At 44.2% G+C, this 15,536-nt stretch overlaps 1 protein-coding gene across 2 annotated transcripts; it reads left to right on the forward strand.

Moving 5' to 3' along the window:
* Positions 1-4,096: 4,096 nt before the first annotated feature.
* LOC123078591 (factor of DNA methylation 1) lies at positions 4,097-9,990 on the forward strand. 2 transcript variants are annotated; one of them, XM_044501146.1, is made up of 8 exons: positions 4,128-4,232; positions 4,338-4,412; positions 5,700-6,424; positions 6,552-6,733; positions 7,335-7,424; positions 7,512-7,799; positions 7,890-8,102; positions 9,455-9,990. In XM_044501146.1, the coding sequence occupies exons 2-8, from the start codon at positions 4,387-4,389 to the stop codon at positions 9,680-9,682; spliced, it is 1,752 nt and encodes a 583-aa protein (XP_044357081.1). In that variant the 5' UTR covers positions 4,128-4,232; positions 4,338-4,386; the 3' UTR covers positions 9,683-9,990. The 2 variants fall into 2 exon arrangements, with proteins under 2 accessions (XP_044357082.1, XP_044357081.1); XM_044501147.1 differs by lacking the exon at positions 4,338-4,412 and having other exon boundaries at positions 4,097-4,232.
* The last annotated feature ends 5,546 nt before the right edge of the window (positions 9,991-15,536 follow it).

Here is a 15,536-nt window from a genome sequence, read left to right on the forward strand (position 1 = left end):
CGCAGTTGGGTGATTTATGGGACCCCCTTGACAGTTCGCCTTGAATAAAACTCCTCCAGCAAGGCCCAACCTTGGTTTTACCATTTGCCACCTAAGCCTTTTTCCCCCGGGTTTTCGCGAGCCCGAGGGTCATCTTTATTTAAACCCCCGGACCAGTGCTCCTTCGAGTGCTGGCCCAAACCGAGTGATGTCCGGCGCCCCCTGGGCAACCAGGGTCTATGCCAACCCGACGTCTGGCTAATCCGTTGTGCCCTGAGAACGAGATATGTGCAGCTCCTATCGGGATTTGTCGGCACATCGGGCGGCTTTGCTGGTCTTGGTTTACCATTGTCGAAATGTCTTGTAAACCGGGATTCTGAGACTGATCGGGTCTTTCCGGGAGAAGGTTTATCCTTCGTTGACCGTGAGAGCTTATAATGGGCTAAGTTGGGACACCCCTGCAGGGTATTATCTTTCGAAAGCCGTGCCCGCGGTTATGAGGCAGATGGGAATTTGTTAATGTCCGGTTGTAGAGAACTTGTCACTTGACTTAATTAAAATACATCAACCGTGTGTGTAGCCGTGATGGTCTCTTCTCGGCGGAGTCCGGGAAGTGAACACGGTTTGAGTTATGCATGAACGTAAGTAGTTTCAGGATCACTTCTTGGTCATTACTAGATGACGACTGTTCCGCTGTTTCTCTTCTCGCTCTCATTTGCGTATGTTAGCCACTATATATGCTTAGTGCCTGCTGCAGCTCCACCTCATTACACCATCCTTTCCTATAAGCTTAAATAGTCTTGATCTCGCGGGTGTGAGATTGCTGAGTCCTCGTGACTCATAGATTCTACCAAAACAGTTGCAGGTGCCGACGATGCCAGTGCAGGTGACGAGACCGAGCTCAAGTGGGAGTTCGATGAGGAACGTGGTCGTTACTATGTGTCTTTTCCTGATGATCAGTAGTGGAGCCCAGTTGGGACGATCGGGGATCTAGCATTTGGGGTTGTCTTATTTTCATTTGGTTTTGACCGTAGTCGGTCTATGTGTGGATTTTGGATGATGTATGAATTATATTTATGTATTGTGTGAAGTGGCGATTGTAAGCCAACTCTCGTTATCCCATTCTTGTTCATTACATGGGATTGTGTGAAGATAACCCTTCTTGCGACAATACCACAATGCGGTTATGCCTCTAAGTCGTGCCTCGACACGTGGGAGATATAGCCGCATCATGGGCATTACAAGCGGATGCGTTATTCCCCGCGTCCACGATTTGCATGATTGGTGATGGGCGTCGAGGCATGTACTGGGTCGATCGGTGGCTAGACAGTTCATCTCCAAAGGATATCGTGCCGGCCCTCTGATGTCGTCCCTAAGAGTAAACACAGCTCTTGGTTCGTGATGGATTGGAACAGAATGAATGAACTAAACACTTTAGAGGGACATTCACGCTAGAAATGATCATCCAATTCTGTGTACTACGAGGAAAGGTCCAGGCAATCAGCGATACTCTATCGAACTCTCCGGACTGCTTTAGGTGGATTTGGACTAACACTGGCTCTTACACAACCGGAACTGCATACAAGGCTTTCTTTGCCGGTAAAACCAAATTGCTGGGAGCCAGAGAGCTGTGGTCCTCGTTGGCTACTCTTCGACTAAAATTCTTTGGCTGGTTAGTCATTCACAATAGATACTGGACGGCGGACAGGCGGCAAAAAAAGGGGCCTCCCTCATCAACCGACATGCAAGTTATGTGCATAGCAAAAGGAGTCCATCAATCACCTACTAGTTTAATGCTCTTTCTCCCATATGGTCTAGCACATGGTGGCTCAAGCCCTCAGCTTAGCGTTGCCTATCTCCCTGGTGGACTCCAACATCGTGGAATGGTGGGAAATGGTGCACAACTCTACACCAGGCAAGCAAAGGAAGGAAAGGAATGCGCTTATTAATCTTGTCATGTTCTTCATTTGGAAAGAACGCAACAGTAGAACTTTTGACAATGTTTCAACGTAGAGACGGAGGTAGTAGGAAAAATTATCGCGGAGTGGCGAACTTGGAAGAATGCTTGGCAGCTTTGGGCTAGGAATAGGTAGATGGTAGGAGTCAGTGAGCAATGCTCAGGGCGTGGGTGGTGGTGGACAGTTGAGCTTAGCTCCTTGTAAATCTACGTTGTACTATTCTTCCCAACCTTAATGAATCAACACGCAAATCTCATGCGTGTTCCGGGAAAAAAAGTTGGGTGGTACTCAATATGTCAATCAATGGCCCTGTATCCAACCTATTAGCATGGAATTCAACCTCATTCTTCCTATTCAAATTCCCCCTATATTTGACATGTAACACAAGCATAGTAACTCTCACTTTAACATTAATAGTAGCCAGAGCGAGATCATCAGAAGGAGAATTTTGATCAGGTCATCCTTAACCGCAGATGGCAAATCGATTTGTTTTACACTCTGCGGAGGTTTTGCACTTTACCCATGCGACATCTCGCATCTTGTTGTCAAAGTGCTAGTGATACCTACCTATCAAGGTACCGACATGGAGAACATCTAGGTCTTTCGATTACCTCACCTAGCAACGAGGTATCCAGTAATCTTTTGGTTGGGCAAGTTATAGTCGAGGATCCTTCAAATGTTGGTCCCTATTTCTAGCTTGCTATTTTTTTGTTCAGGGCCATCGACATGTTACCGCAATACTAAGCTCAATAGCCCACTTAACCTAGCTAGTGCCCATATGGCATGTGGTTGCTTAGTAATTTCGAACAATACCGACTCAAGATTGGTCCTTGATCGACTCGACCGAAAAGAATATACACATATATGCTCATAACATGAGCTTGTATAGTTTTGTTTGTCGAAACAAAAGATTCTATAACATAGCACCAGAATGAGACTATGACCTAATCTTTTGAAAATCCAAGTCCCCATTCCACCCCACAAAGTCCTATCACGTGGTTTCGTAAACAAGTTTTCCATTATATGCATATGAACATGGATCGTGGCAAAGTATGAAGATTTCCTTGACAGTCGCGAACGATCTGTTTTCATGCCCAAATCCCCTACCACATCTAGTTGCCAAGATAAAAGGGCCCCATTCGAATTTCAAAGTGTCATGATCCCCAATGCCACACTCTTCATGCCAGTGACCGATGATTCCACACGAATAAAAAAACGTGGGTAGCTTCTCAAATTTCACCCCATAGCTTTCTCTTTCACCTCCCTTTGTAAAGCGGACCACCCTCGTAATCTTCTTAAGAATGTCTAGTTTAACTCTCGCTCGGATGAACTCCCCCAAATCCGTTTGGCGGGGTAACTTGCACTTCCTGCACTTCTCCTATCTGGCTTGCCAAATTCTCAGGAAGGTTCTGTTCTCCAGAACTCCGTCCGGTATGTTATGGATCTGGCACCATGTCTCAAGTTTATCCAGCTTCACTTTTTCTGGGTTAATAAATCCGTCACATTTGACCATGATCAATGCATATCCCCGGAAGTCACACGGCCCCTGGTGCATCGCTTTATTCCAGTCCCCAAGATAGTTGAACTGAATTGAGAAAAAGTTTGTGTTGATCCTTTTGCAGACCACCGATTGCGCCGGGTTCTAGGCCGCTCACATATCCCCTATCAAGCATTTTGGCTGGAAGTTTTCTCTGTTAACAGTCGTCCCAGCGCCAGCCAATTTGGCTTGATTTCAGCCACATCATTCTCATTATCTCAGACTAGAACATCCAGTTCATCATCTTGCAGGTTCAGCTGATCCATCAAGTCAGACGGGTCCTCCAAATCCATCTTCTGCGATCCACTCTCACTCGTTGTTCCAGACATCTCCACGATCACAGATGGGAAGCCTCAAAACCCTCTTCCGCTCTGGTTCCAACAAGGCCGAAAGAGACAACCGAAGTTATCCCCGAGGTTAGCCATTAGAGGAGGAGAAGGGGGACGGGGGAACGATGACGGGACGCCGTCGAAGCTGGATGGGAGGCTGCCGGAGGACTGGGAAACCCTAGGTCATGTCTAGGAAAAAAAACTTAGGACGAAAAAAAATCCTATTCCTTCGATTTTGAATTCGAGCCCTTGACCGGAAAACGACTTTGGTTCCGGGCGGTCCAGCTGGACCCTCTAGTTCTCCGCGTGGTTCGAGTTTTGTGTGTCGCTAGATCGCTTTCCCGAGTCGTCCTCCCCGATCACGTCCTCCACGCCCACAGCCACGCTCACTCACTCGCCCCCCTCCACCAACGACGGTGCTGCGGCAAGGTGAGCCCAAACCCTCCGATTCGCTTCCGTCTTCGTGCTTCCGCCCCTTCTTCCCCTTCCTTCTCAGCGGCATTGCACTCATCCACGCGTACCTTGAAACCCTAGGTTCGCTGGGGACGGCGCCGTCAGTAGGCAGCCGGGTGGGCGCCCCGCTATGCGCACCGGCGAGCCCCCCGGTGGGTATGTGACGCCAACTCTTCTATCCTTCACTGATTTTGTTCCACGAATTTTGGCAACTGCTGCTGCGCATAGCGAGCCGAACTAGAATATTTACGCCCAATATTCGAGTAGCCTTGCTATTTGAGATTATTTCCGTTTGGATATTTCCGAAATGAACATGTATTCTAGATATGTTTTCACAGCTGGAGATATGACGTACTTATTGCTCGGCTGCTATATAAATAGCTTCAGTGCCGCTGGAATCTATTGATTTTATATGCTTTCTGTCATCTTATGGGAATGAAAAGCTGCAAACTGCATTTATGGTGCATATTATTACGTGCTATTCATTAAGTTTGATTGAACTGTTATTATGTCTTGCTTCAGTGCTATTCTGTTATTCCAGATAGTAAAACTGGCCGCATATCTTTAAGATATATTGGAATTTCACTTTCTTAGAAGATGGATTTGGCAGTTAAGTTGCGTTGCTTTGGGCATGCAAATGATGAGCAGTCAATCATTAAGTTTGATTGAACTTGTGTCATTTGGCTACCTCTTATATGGTTGTATGCGCAAATGGTACCAGAACTTCCATGTGCACAGGCTAATTAATCATGTGAGCTAAGTCCAAATGGTACCAGTACTTCCATCTCACTATAACCTGCATATCTGTATATACATATGATGGGTGATGTTGAGAATATTGGAGAGGAAATTTATGTGCAATTGTTACCTTGGTGAGATTGTATCTTTGATATGACCACTCACAGTTCAGAACATGTTGCAACATATCATATTGGCACTTTCATGTGCTGGTTGTCATCTTTCAGTCGGTGCGTTTTCTTTATGCTTCAAAAAAGATCTTCAGTTATTGTTGAAAAGATTAATAGATTATTCATGTTTTGTACGTGTGCATTGTAGATTATGTTTGTTCTAATTAAAGTAGCTCAGCTCCTTCATAGTTTAGTTCGGTCTTCAGCTGATCTAGTGAATGAAATTGATCAGCCTATCAGTGAATGAAATTGATCGGCTGCACTAGTTCAGATGTAATGCGCTAGTCCGGTGTTCAGCTGATCTAGTGAATGCAATTGATCGGCTGCACCTGTTCAGATATAATGCGCTAGTCCAGTGTTCAGCCGATCCAGTGAATGAAATTGACCCATTACACTAGATTTCTGTGCAAAATTTTCTTTGTATCCAAATGGCCGTTTACAAGGGTAAAAATACTGATGTATACAAATGATTTATAGGTGTAAATTTTTGCATGATTCCCAAATGGACCCTTGACATTTTCTTTTTTGATTTCAGCAGGATTCGCAAGGAAAGAGCTTGTAGTAAGAGCGAACAGAACATAGAGAGCCTATTTCAGCAGCATGCAACTGGAGTAGGTTCGGCAGCTTATCCGCAGGGGAGAGACGAGGTGGCCCGCCAGTTACAGCTAATAGCTATGGAGCCTCAAGCTGTTCAGAACAGAGATGACCTGTTCGTTTGGCCCTGGATGGGTGTTTTGGTCAATGTGCCTACTGAATGGAAAAATGGGCGCCATGTTGGAGAAAGTGGAAACCGGCTGAAGGAGAAGCTCTCGTGCTTTTGCCCACAGAAAGTTATCCCTTTGTGGAACTATAGAGGCCACACAGGGAATGCTATTGTTGAGTTTGGAAAAGATTGGACTGCCTTCAATAATGCACTTGCCTTCGAAAATCACTTTGAGTCAGAAGGATATGGCAAACTGGACTGGAAGGCGTACAAGCATCGACGACCGGGGATGTTTGGATGGGTTGCAAGGTCTGATGATCAGAAATATCCAGGGCCGATCGGAGATTATCTGCATAAAAATGGTGATCTGAAAACTATTGCAGATGTTGAGAATGAAGAAGCACGCAAAACAAACAAACTGGTAGCGAATTTAGCTAGCCAGATTGAGGTAAAGCGAAGGCATGTGGAAGAACTTGAATGTAAGTACAATGAGACGACCACCTCACTTGACATGATAATGGAGCAAAAGGATCAGCTGCTCCGGGCATACAATGAAGGTTTGTGTTGACCTTTTGCTATCTATATCTTCCACCATGTTCTAAATATCAGCATATGTGCATTCTCCTTTTAACATGCTTAGAGCTCTGTTGTTTTAACATCCTTTTGAACTTACTCTTTTTCCAGAAATACATAAGATGCAGCAACTTGCTCGTAGGCATTCACAGAGGATCATTGATGAGAATCAAAAGCTCCGTTCAGAACTTGAGTCCAAGATGCAGAACCTTGACTTAAGATCCAAACAGCTTGATGAGCTAGTTGCGCGTAGTGAATCTGACAGAAGGAACCTTGAGCACGAGAAGGAAAAGGTGTGTAATGTCGTGTTTCTATTATTGAATTTATCGCATACAGAACTATGGGACTATGTTTTCTCTTCCCTCTTCTTGTTTCAGCGCTTCGTCAATCTTTACATAACAGTTTGTTTGGAGTCCCTAACATTGTATTTTGTATTGCCATCCAACATTGTCATTTAAATAACTAGTAATTGTGTATGTGCAATGCACGTTAATATTAGTCAAGATATTAATTGTATTTCACATTGATATTAGGCATGATATAAATTGCATGTTAATATTAGGTAGGGTATAATTACTTGGTTAATGCTGACGTTGATATTAGGCATGATATTAATTAGTGGAGGGTGCTAAACATGTTTAACGCTAAACACCGGAGCGACGTAGACTGTTGGATAGATGCGGTTGAACGGGGAAGATTTGTTGGATCTCTGCAATTCACTCTTTTTATATTGGTATAGACATGATGACATATACATATATACAGATATAGATACAGTGCAGAGGGTTTAGCACTAGGGTGATTTGGGTAAAATGCGGGGGCCATGTTCTTCGTAGGAGGGGGCCCTGTTTGGTGGACTATGCATATCACTTATGGGCTGTCGTGTGGATGCAGAACGGTGTTAAAACAAAGCATCTTAAGATGGCAACATTGGTGCAACAGAGGGCTGATGAAAATGTGCTCAAGCTTGTGGAAAAACACAAGGTTTGGGCCTAGTATATCGTTTCACTTTTATTTTTTTGGATATAATTCATATAAGTGTCTTACTGTGATGAAAATGGAAAAATGCAGTTAGAGAAACAAGTCGCTCTAGATAAGATTATCAAGTTGGAGCAGCAACTGGATGCCAAGCAGAAGCTTGAGTTAGAAATAAAACAGTTGCAGGGTAAATTGGAAGTCATGAAGCATATGCCGGGTGAAGAAGACTCTGAATCGAAGAAAAGAATAGATGAACTTAGTGAGGAGTTACAAGACAAATATGATGAAATGGATGCAATGGAGTCACTCTACCATACTCTGCTTATCAAGGAACGGAAAAGCAATGATGAATTGCAAGATGCTCGGAAGAAGCTGATAGATGTAAGCTGGCTCATTGCTCAAGCTCTTGCACTTGTCCACTATGTTTGCATAACATCCAAACTCATTCCTGATCTGTTGCATACTCTACAGGGTTTGCAGACTATTACAACTGGTCGAGCAAATATTGGCATTAAAAGAATGGGCGAACTTGATCTTAAATCACTTGCAATTGCTTGCGGACGTAAATTGTCAAAAGAAGATGCAGAAGTGACTGCTGCCATTCTTTGTTCGAAGTGGGAGGCTGATATCAAAAAACCAGAATGGCACCCTTTTAGGGTTGTCATGGTTAATGGGAAAAAAAGGGTAGGATTCCTTTTTCATTTTCTACACACTTTACTCTTCCTAATAGCTTGTAGTTTTCAGTCATATATGTCACTCTGGACTTCCTTTTTGGAAACATTTCCCTGGTTCCTGTTTAAGCTACTACGTGCAGGTTTTTCATTAGTGTTCTGTTAAACAATCTTGTTTTTCATTGCATGCTTCCTATTTAAGTTACCACTTGCAGGTTTTAGAGTTAATCAGTTTGCAGCTCAGTTAGGTTCTGTAATACATTAGGGTTCTTTTGTACAGTAGTTGGGTATTCAACGGATGCTTGATTGCTGAATCTGACAATTTAGACATATACCTGGGTACCTGAGATATATACTGGAATGTGGTGTCATACGAAAAGATTTGGTACCTTAACTTTGTAGAGTATTCAGCCTAGACCTTGTGCTGGTTTAATTCTGAGAAGCAATTCTACTGCAAGGGACCTTATGTTAACGTTAGCTGCTCTTGATTGAGATTTATACAATATAATTGAATAATACCGATGTGCTTTCCACATAAGACTTGGCTTCTTGCACTTGGTTTCCTCTGAAGCTCCTGGTAACTTGTATTACCAGTTATCTTTAATTCATTGATTTTGGCAACAGAGTACATCTAGCATTTGCTGGCGGAGTTATATATGGAGCCATCAAAGGTTTTATTGATAGAAAGCTTACCATATGCACATGGAATCTCCTGATGTATCTCAATTGAACCCGTGCTCAAGTTGTTTGCGTGCTAATTACTCCCCTCTCATTTAAAACCGTATGGCATTTTGTCAATTAAGTTAGGCAAGTAAATTGTGTTCTCTGACTGGGACTGCGTCTTCTTGTTAATTGTTGGTTTCCAATTCAGCGCTGGGTAAACTGGATATATCTTAGGTCTTGGCTGTTGACACATAAGAAATGATACTGGTATCTGAAGCCATAGAACTTGTGTGATTCACTTGTACTAAAGGCATATAAAGCTGCTCCTGTATTGCTGCAGTTTCTGCAACTTTTGTGTTTCCACGCAATGAAGTACTCCCTCCATCCCATAATATAAGAAGTTTTTGCAGTTCAAATTGAACTGCAAAAGCGTCTTACATTATGGGACAGAGGTGGTAGTTGTGTGCGTCTTGAGTCCATGACAAGGTGCACAATCAATTTTTGTTCAAAATGTCGCGCTGTGATGTGGTTCAGACAGCATTGGAGAGTCGTCTACGAGTAACAGTATGCTAAATCAGCAGCATATTTGTGGAGTCGAAGTTTCCGAGCTATAAATAATGTGTTCATCAATTATTTTTAGAATGGGAGACATATATACTATTGTAGTATTGTTTATCTCACATGGCGTGTACTTTGGTCTAGGAGCTTATCTCTGAAGATGATGCGAAGCTTCAGACTCTAAGAGAAGAGTATGGCGAAGAAGTCTATTCTTTGGTGACAAAGGCGCTGCTTGAAGTTAACGAGTACAACCCCCATGGCCGCTATGCCGTACCGGAGCTGTGGAACTACAAGGAGGGCCGCAAAGCAACACTGAAAGAGGCCTTGCAGCACGTCCTGAAACAGTGGCGGACACACAAGAGGAAGCGATGAACTAGTACCACTGGCCTAATATACATACATGAACTTGCTGTTTATTTAGCATTTACTAGTACACGTTAGATAAGAGCTGTACGTGTGGCTCTCAATGGTGAGACTTCTAGAATGTTCAGTTGTCACATCGTCTACTTGTCCGAGTTTAGCTGGGATTATGAAACGCGAGCGGTTGCAATGCGCGGAGATTCCGTTTTCCAGGGTTTCAGGCCTGGTCTAAGTAAATGATGCCTGAAAATGTTGTGCAGGAGACAAAAGATTTTGGAACGCTGCTCCAGTTCCAAATCCACGATGATGAATTGCTACCATACTAGTATCAAATAAGTCTGTAGATTGAATTGCTGGTCCTCTTGCTTTGATTTTGAATTGAGTTGCGTTAAAAGGCATATCCCTTTTTCGCGACTAAACTTGTTGTATATGTACTTAAGTCAAGATATGAAACACTGCAGGTAGCAGGAGGATAGAACTGGAAACGTTTTTTTTTCAAAATGAATCTATCGCTCTGCCGTCACACACACACACGAGAATACGAGACCATACGTAGAGGACCAGGAGAATACCAACAGATTGTTCCAACACAAACCCGCCGAGGTTGTTAAAAAAAAAAAACCCGCCGAGGTACCCCGCGCTGCAGTCCTTGTCGCTAGGAAACACACTACGGAACCTGTGCCCGATCGCCTCCAATCCGGCCTCGGCAAAATTGACAAATTTGACCTATAGACGAAATTAAATCACAGAATAAACTGCCCGTGAAACTATTTCACATGGCTGACATTTTTGTGTGACGTCCGACACGAAGGCGTAGTGTGGTGTGACGCCTTCGTGTAGTCCTTGTTGCACAGTGTAGTGTGACGCCTTCGTGTCGAGCGTCACACAAAAAGGTCAGCCACGTGAAATAGTTTGACGGACAGTTCATTCTGTGATTTGATTTCGTCCACATGTCAATTTTGTCAAATTTACCCCCGGCCTTCAACTCGGCGGTCTGCTCCGCGAACAGCGCGCCGCTGCTGCTGAAGGACACGTACAGTAGTTGCCTTCCTAGCAAGAAGTTAGCTTCTCGTAGCACTTAAGTTGCTTTTTTTTTGAAAAGAAACATAGAAACTTTATTCATTTGCGATAATAAGTACATCGTTTATGAGAAGGGATACAATTTCACTCAAGGGCTCCTCAAACCAGTTCAAAGATGAAGAAAATCTAGCTAACTTAGCAAGTTCACGTGCGACCCTATTTACTTCTCTATTACAATGCTCAAATTTAGTAATGGGAAAGTCACATGCTAAAAAATAACAATCGTCAAACACTACCGCCGCTATACTAGATGACCGTCCTCCATTGTTCATGGTTTCGATAGCCTCCATGTTATCTGAGTTAATAACTAAGCGGTTGCAGCCCGCCCTTTGAGCAATAGATAGACCATATCTAAGCGCCATAGCTTCAGCCGTCAGAACATCCGTGCACCAATCAATTCTCCAATTCCCCCTGCAATGAATTTTCCTTTATCATCTCTCAAAACAGCACCAGCCGTGCCCCTGAGCCGGTCATGATCAAAAGAGGCATCCACATTAAGTTTTAGAAACCCCCTTGGAGGTTGGACCCAGCCTCCTCTTTTCATCGTAGCCTTTGGTGATATAGCCAAAACATTGTTTAACGTAATTGCACGAATTCCCATGGAGATCTGGTTAGCGTCTTGGGTTTTCTCCTTATGGACCAGTTTTCGCCTCTCCCACCATAAATACCAAGTTGAAAACCCTAACGACCACATTATGAACTAAATCGGTCTGACCGAGTTTTCTGAATCGGTCCCACCGAGTTTGGTAAATTGTGTGTAACGGTTAGATTTTGTGTTGAGGCTATATATATACTCCTCCACCCACTCTTCATTCGTGGAGAGAGCCATCAGAACATGCCTACACTTCCAACATATATTTTCTGAGAGAGAACCACCTACACTTGTGTTGAGGTCAAGATATTCCATTCCAACCACATAAATCTTGATCTCTAGCCTTCCCCAAGTTGCTTTCCACTCAAATCATCTTTCCACCAAATCCAATCCTATGAGAGAGAGTTGAGTGTTGGGGAGACTATCATTTGAAGCACAAGAGCAAGGAGTTCATCATCAACACACCATTTGTTACCTCTTGGAGAGTGGTGTCTCCTAGATTGGCTAGGTGTCACTTGGGAGCCTCCGTCAAGATTGTGGAGTTGAACCAAGGAGTTTGTAAGGGCAAGGAGATCGCCTACTTCGTGAAGATCTACCCGAGTGAGGCAAGTCCTTCGTGGGCGACAGCCATGCTGGGATAGACAAGGTTGCTTCTTCGTGGACCCTTCATGGGTGGAGCCCTCTGTGGACTCGCGCAACCCTTACCCTTCGTGGGTTGAAGTCCCCATCAACGTGGATATACGATAGCACCACCTATCGGAACCACGGATAAAAAATCTCCGTGTCTCCAAATTGCGTTTGCACACTCCAATCTCATCCCTTTACATTCTTGCAACTTGCATGCTTTACTTTCCGCTGCTCATATACTCTTGTCATGCTTGCTTGATATGTATTGTGAATGTTTAAACTTGTGCCAAAACTCCACTTCAACTTAAAGAAATTAAAAACTGCAACTTTTCTTACTTAGAGTCTATTCACCCCCCCTCTAGACACCTCTTCTCGATCCTTTCAGATATGAACTCAATTCATAACATACAATATTGAAAAGATTCAATAAGAAGTTCTTGCAACGTCATAATCTCAATGTTGTTTTAGGAATATCGTTACATTTAACGATACCCTAAGATCCAGAAAACGGGATCACCAACAACACTTGAGCTAGTTCTAGAGGCAAGACTAGAAACCTTTATTTAACTATTTATCACTCCACACGTGCATATGAGTTTTCCACTGAATCGCATGTTCCAGGATCATAGCAGTTGTATCATGAAATATAAACTCTATAACTATGAATATGGAAATATAATACAAATATTGTTGCCTCTAAGGTATATTTCCAACAGTCTCCCACTTGCACTAGAGTCAATAATCTAGTTTACATACACTCGTGTAGAGACGTGCTATACAAACAGTTTTTACCCCCTTTCTGTGACGGAATTTTAAACCGTCGCCTAATGAGTGTGTGAGGTAGGGGGGTCCTTCCCACATGACCCAGAAATCGTCGGGGATAGGCCCTCCGGCCACACAGGCGGGGGCAAAATGAGCTCGTGTGTTAATCGTTTCCGTTCGTATGTACATCCCACACGGTGAATGCCAGAAAAGCGTTTCCGTTCGTATGTATATCACACACAATTTTTTGTGTGGAAACGTTTATGCAAGGTGGCCTAACGCCAACAGTTCTCTGCCGGAAGGCGTGTGTGATTGTTAGTTGATCCAACATGCCTACTTTCTAGAAACTGTGTGGGTTGTTTGAGTTCATCGCCCATGGTGCTGTCTGAGTAACCATCTGCAATAGAAAACCCCAGTAAGCAGGGTAATTAGCCTATTATTGATAATCCATGTAGTAATCAAATTGACATTTATTATAAAACACACCGGATATTTCATATCCGTATGACGGCAACCATGATTTCATAATCGAATTACATCAGATAGCTTCAGCACTCAGTTACACCAAAGAGGGATATAGCTAGCTACGCCATTACACAACAACACCAAGTTTCACATGCAACATCCAAAACCTTTGGAAAAGTAGCATCATACACGGTAAATAGACATATGAATCTCATTTGGGAAACTGCAGAAGTGGAAGGCAAATATTGAGCCTTCAGTGATGTTGAATGTCCTTACAACTTTAGGCCACTAGCTATGGATAATTGCCCGCCCAACGTTCGTCCTCTTTAGGAAGACTTCAATATTGTACCGTGGGTGTTGAATGAATACCTTCCTCGCCTCTTGACCACACATGTGGTTTGAGAGGTAATCATCGGTGAACTGCTTTGAAAAGTACTGAAAACAAAGATATGCATAAATTGCTGTTATAAATTTTGAAATGGCGCAAGGGATAAAAACAAGGTAAAAGAGTTAGTACAATCCTATAGTTGACTGATGTCTTCTTCATTGTGCAAACAAAGATCTTTCTGTTATTCGTCGCAAGTTTCTTCATGATCTAAGGAGAAAATTGTACGGTAAGAAGTGAGTATGATACTCACATGGTCTAAGGAGAAAATTCACATGTTAACACTCTGTGTTATTACAATTGATGACAGACTATATTAACTCAATTCATAATGTACAATATTGGGTCGATTCAATATGATCATTCATCCAATGTCATAATCTCCATGTTGTCTTCGGACTATCGTTACACTTAACGATATCCTCAGATCTGGAAAACATGATCACCAACAACACTTGAGCTAGTCCTAGAGGCAAGACTAGAAACCTTTTATTTAACCGTTTATCATTTCACACGTGCATATGAGTTTTCCACTGAATCACATATTCTACGATCATAGCAGTTATAACATGAAATATAAACTCTATAATTATGAATATGAAAATATAATAATACAAATAGTATTGCCTCTAAGGCATATTTCCAACATAACCCAGCCGCCAGCTCGCTGGTCTGCTCCACGGACAGCGCGCCGCCGCTGCCGAAGCACACGTACAGTGCCGAGCCAGCGGGGTGGCTGTCCAGCCAGCGTAAGCAGGCGTGTTTGGTACTCATCAAAGCACTGCCAGGAAAAGGGACCCACCGGGTAAACCGGAGGATACACGCCTTTCTCAAGATAACTTGTGGAACGGCGTATGGTCTCCTGCTCCATGCCGTCAAACTGTTGACGATGAAGCCATCAACAAGTTGGCATTCAGGGGCAGGCCCTTGTTGGGTCGAGTGGGGCCTCTCCTGCTCCATGTTATCGAACGTGTTGACGATGAAGCCGTCGACAAGGAGGTATTCAGGGGCGGATCCATGTTGGGCCGAGTAGGGGCCTCTCATGCTCCATGTCGTCGAATGTGTTGACAATGAAGCCATCGAAAGAAGGTATTCAGGGGCGGACCCATTTTGGGCCAAATGGGGTCCTAGGACCTCACTCAATTTATATTTTTAATGCTTTGAAGCCCAGTATTTTACTAGTTGGGCCCCAGTCCCAATATTTGTGCCCCCAGTCACTTGGGCCCCCGCTAAATTCTTAGGCTGGGTCCGCCCTGGAGGTATTGGTGCCCCAGATCCACGATGAGGGGGGTACACCATTTTGGCGCTGTTCTGGATGGGATCGACGAGAGGTTTCGGGAGGTCGCAGTACTCGCAGGTGGTGGTCCTGTCCTGCTCGGGGAGGTGGAGCAGTGAGCCAACAAACATGAGGTTGGTAGTGAAACTAACGTAGCACGGGATACCGAGCTCGGCGCCCGCGGGCAGAGCACGTCCTCCAAGAAGACGGCAACACCCTCGAGGGAGTCGCAGAGGTGGAGCAGGAGGTCGCGCAAGTGAGGCAAGGCCCGACGGACGGATGAGGTGGTCTCTATGCGGGCGTCGCCTGGGAGGTCGTCGGTGGGCACCTCGGGAAGCGCAGCGATGGTAACAGACGGGGCTAGGGAGGTGAGGATGGAGTAGTGCTGGGTGGGCAAGGAGTGATTGGTATAGGTGACAATCGTGGCAGTGAAGCCATGGTCCGTGGCGAGGCGCCTCACGAGCTCGGCTCATCAGAAGGACTATGTGCGGGGCTGCCATGATCCAGAGGTGAGATGTGTATCTATGCTAGTCCTATCGCTGTGCCCTCTGGATGTCAACTCGCCAAACTAAGTGAATATATATACACACGAAGCACATCCGATATACCAGACCGGCACAACATCTTGAGATTGATAAAGTCTATAGATGCCTTGTAGTTGATGAGAACATTTCATCCC

This window comes from Triticum aestivum, chromosome 3D (genome assembly GCF_018294505.1).
Source record: "Triticum aestivum cultivar Chinese Spring chromosome 3D, IWGSC CS RefSeq v2.1, whole genome shotgun sequence".
Classification (NCBI taxonomy): domain Eukaryota; kingdom Viridiplantae; phylum Streptophyta; class Magnoliopsida; order Poales; family Poaceae; genus Triticum; species Triticum aestivum.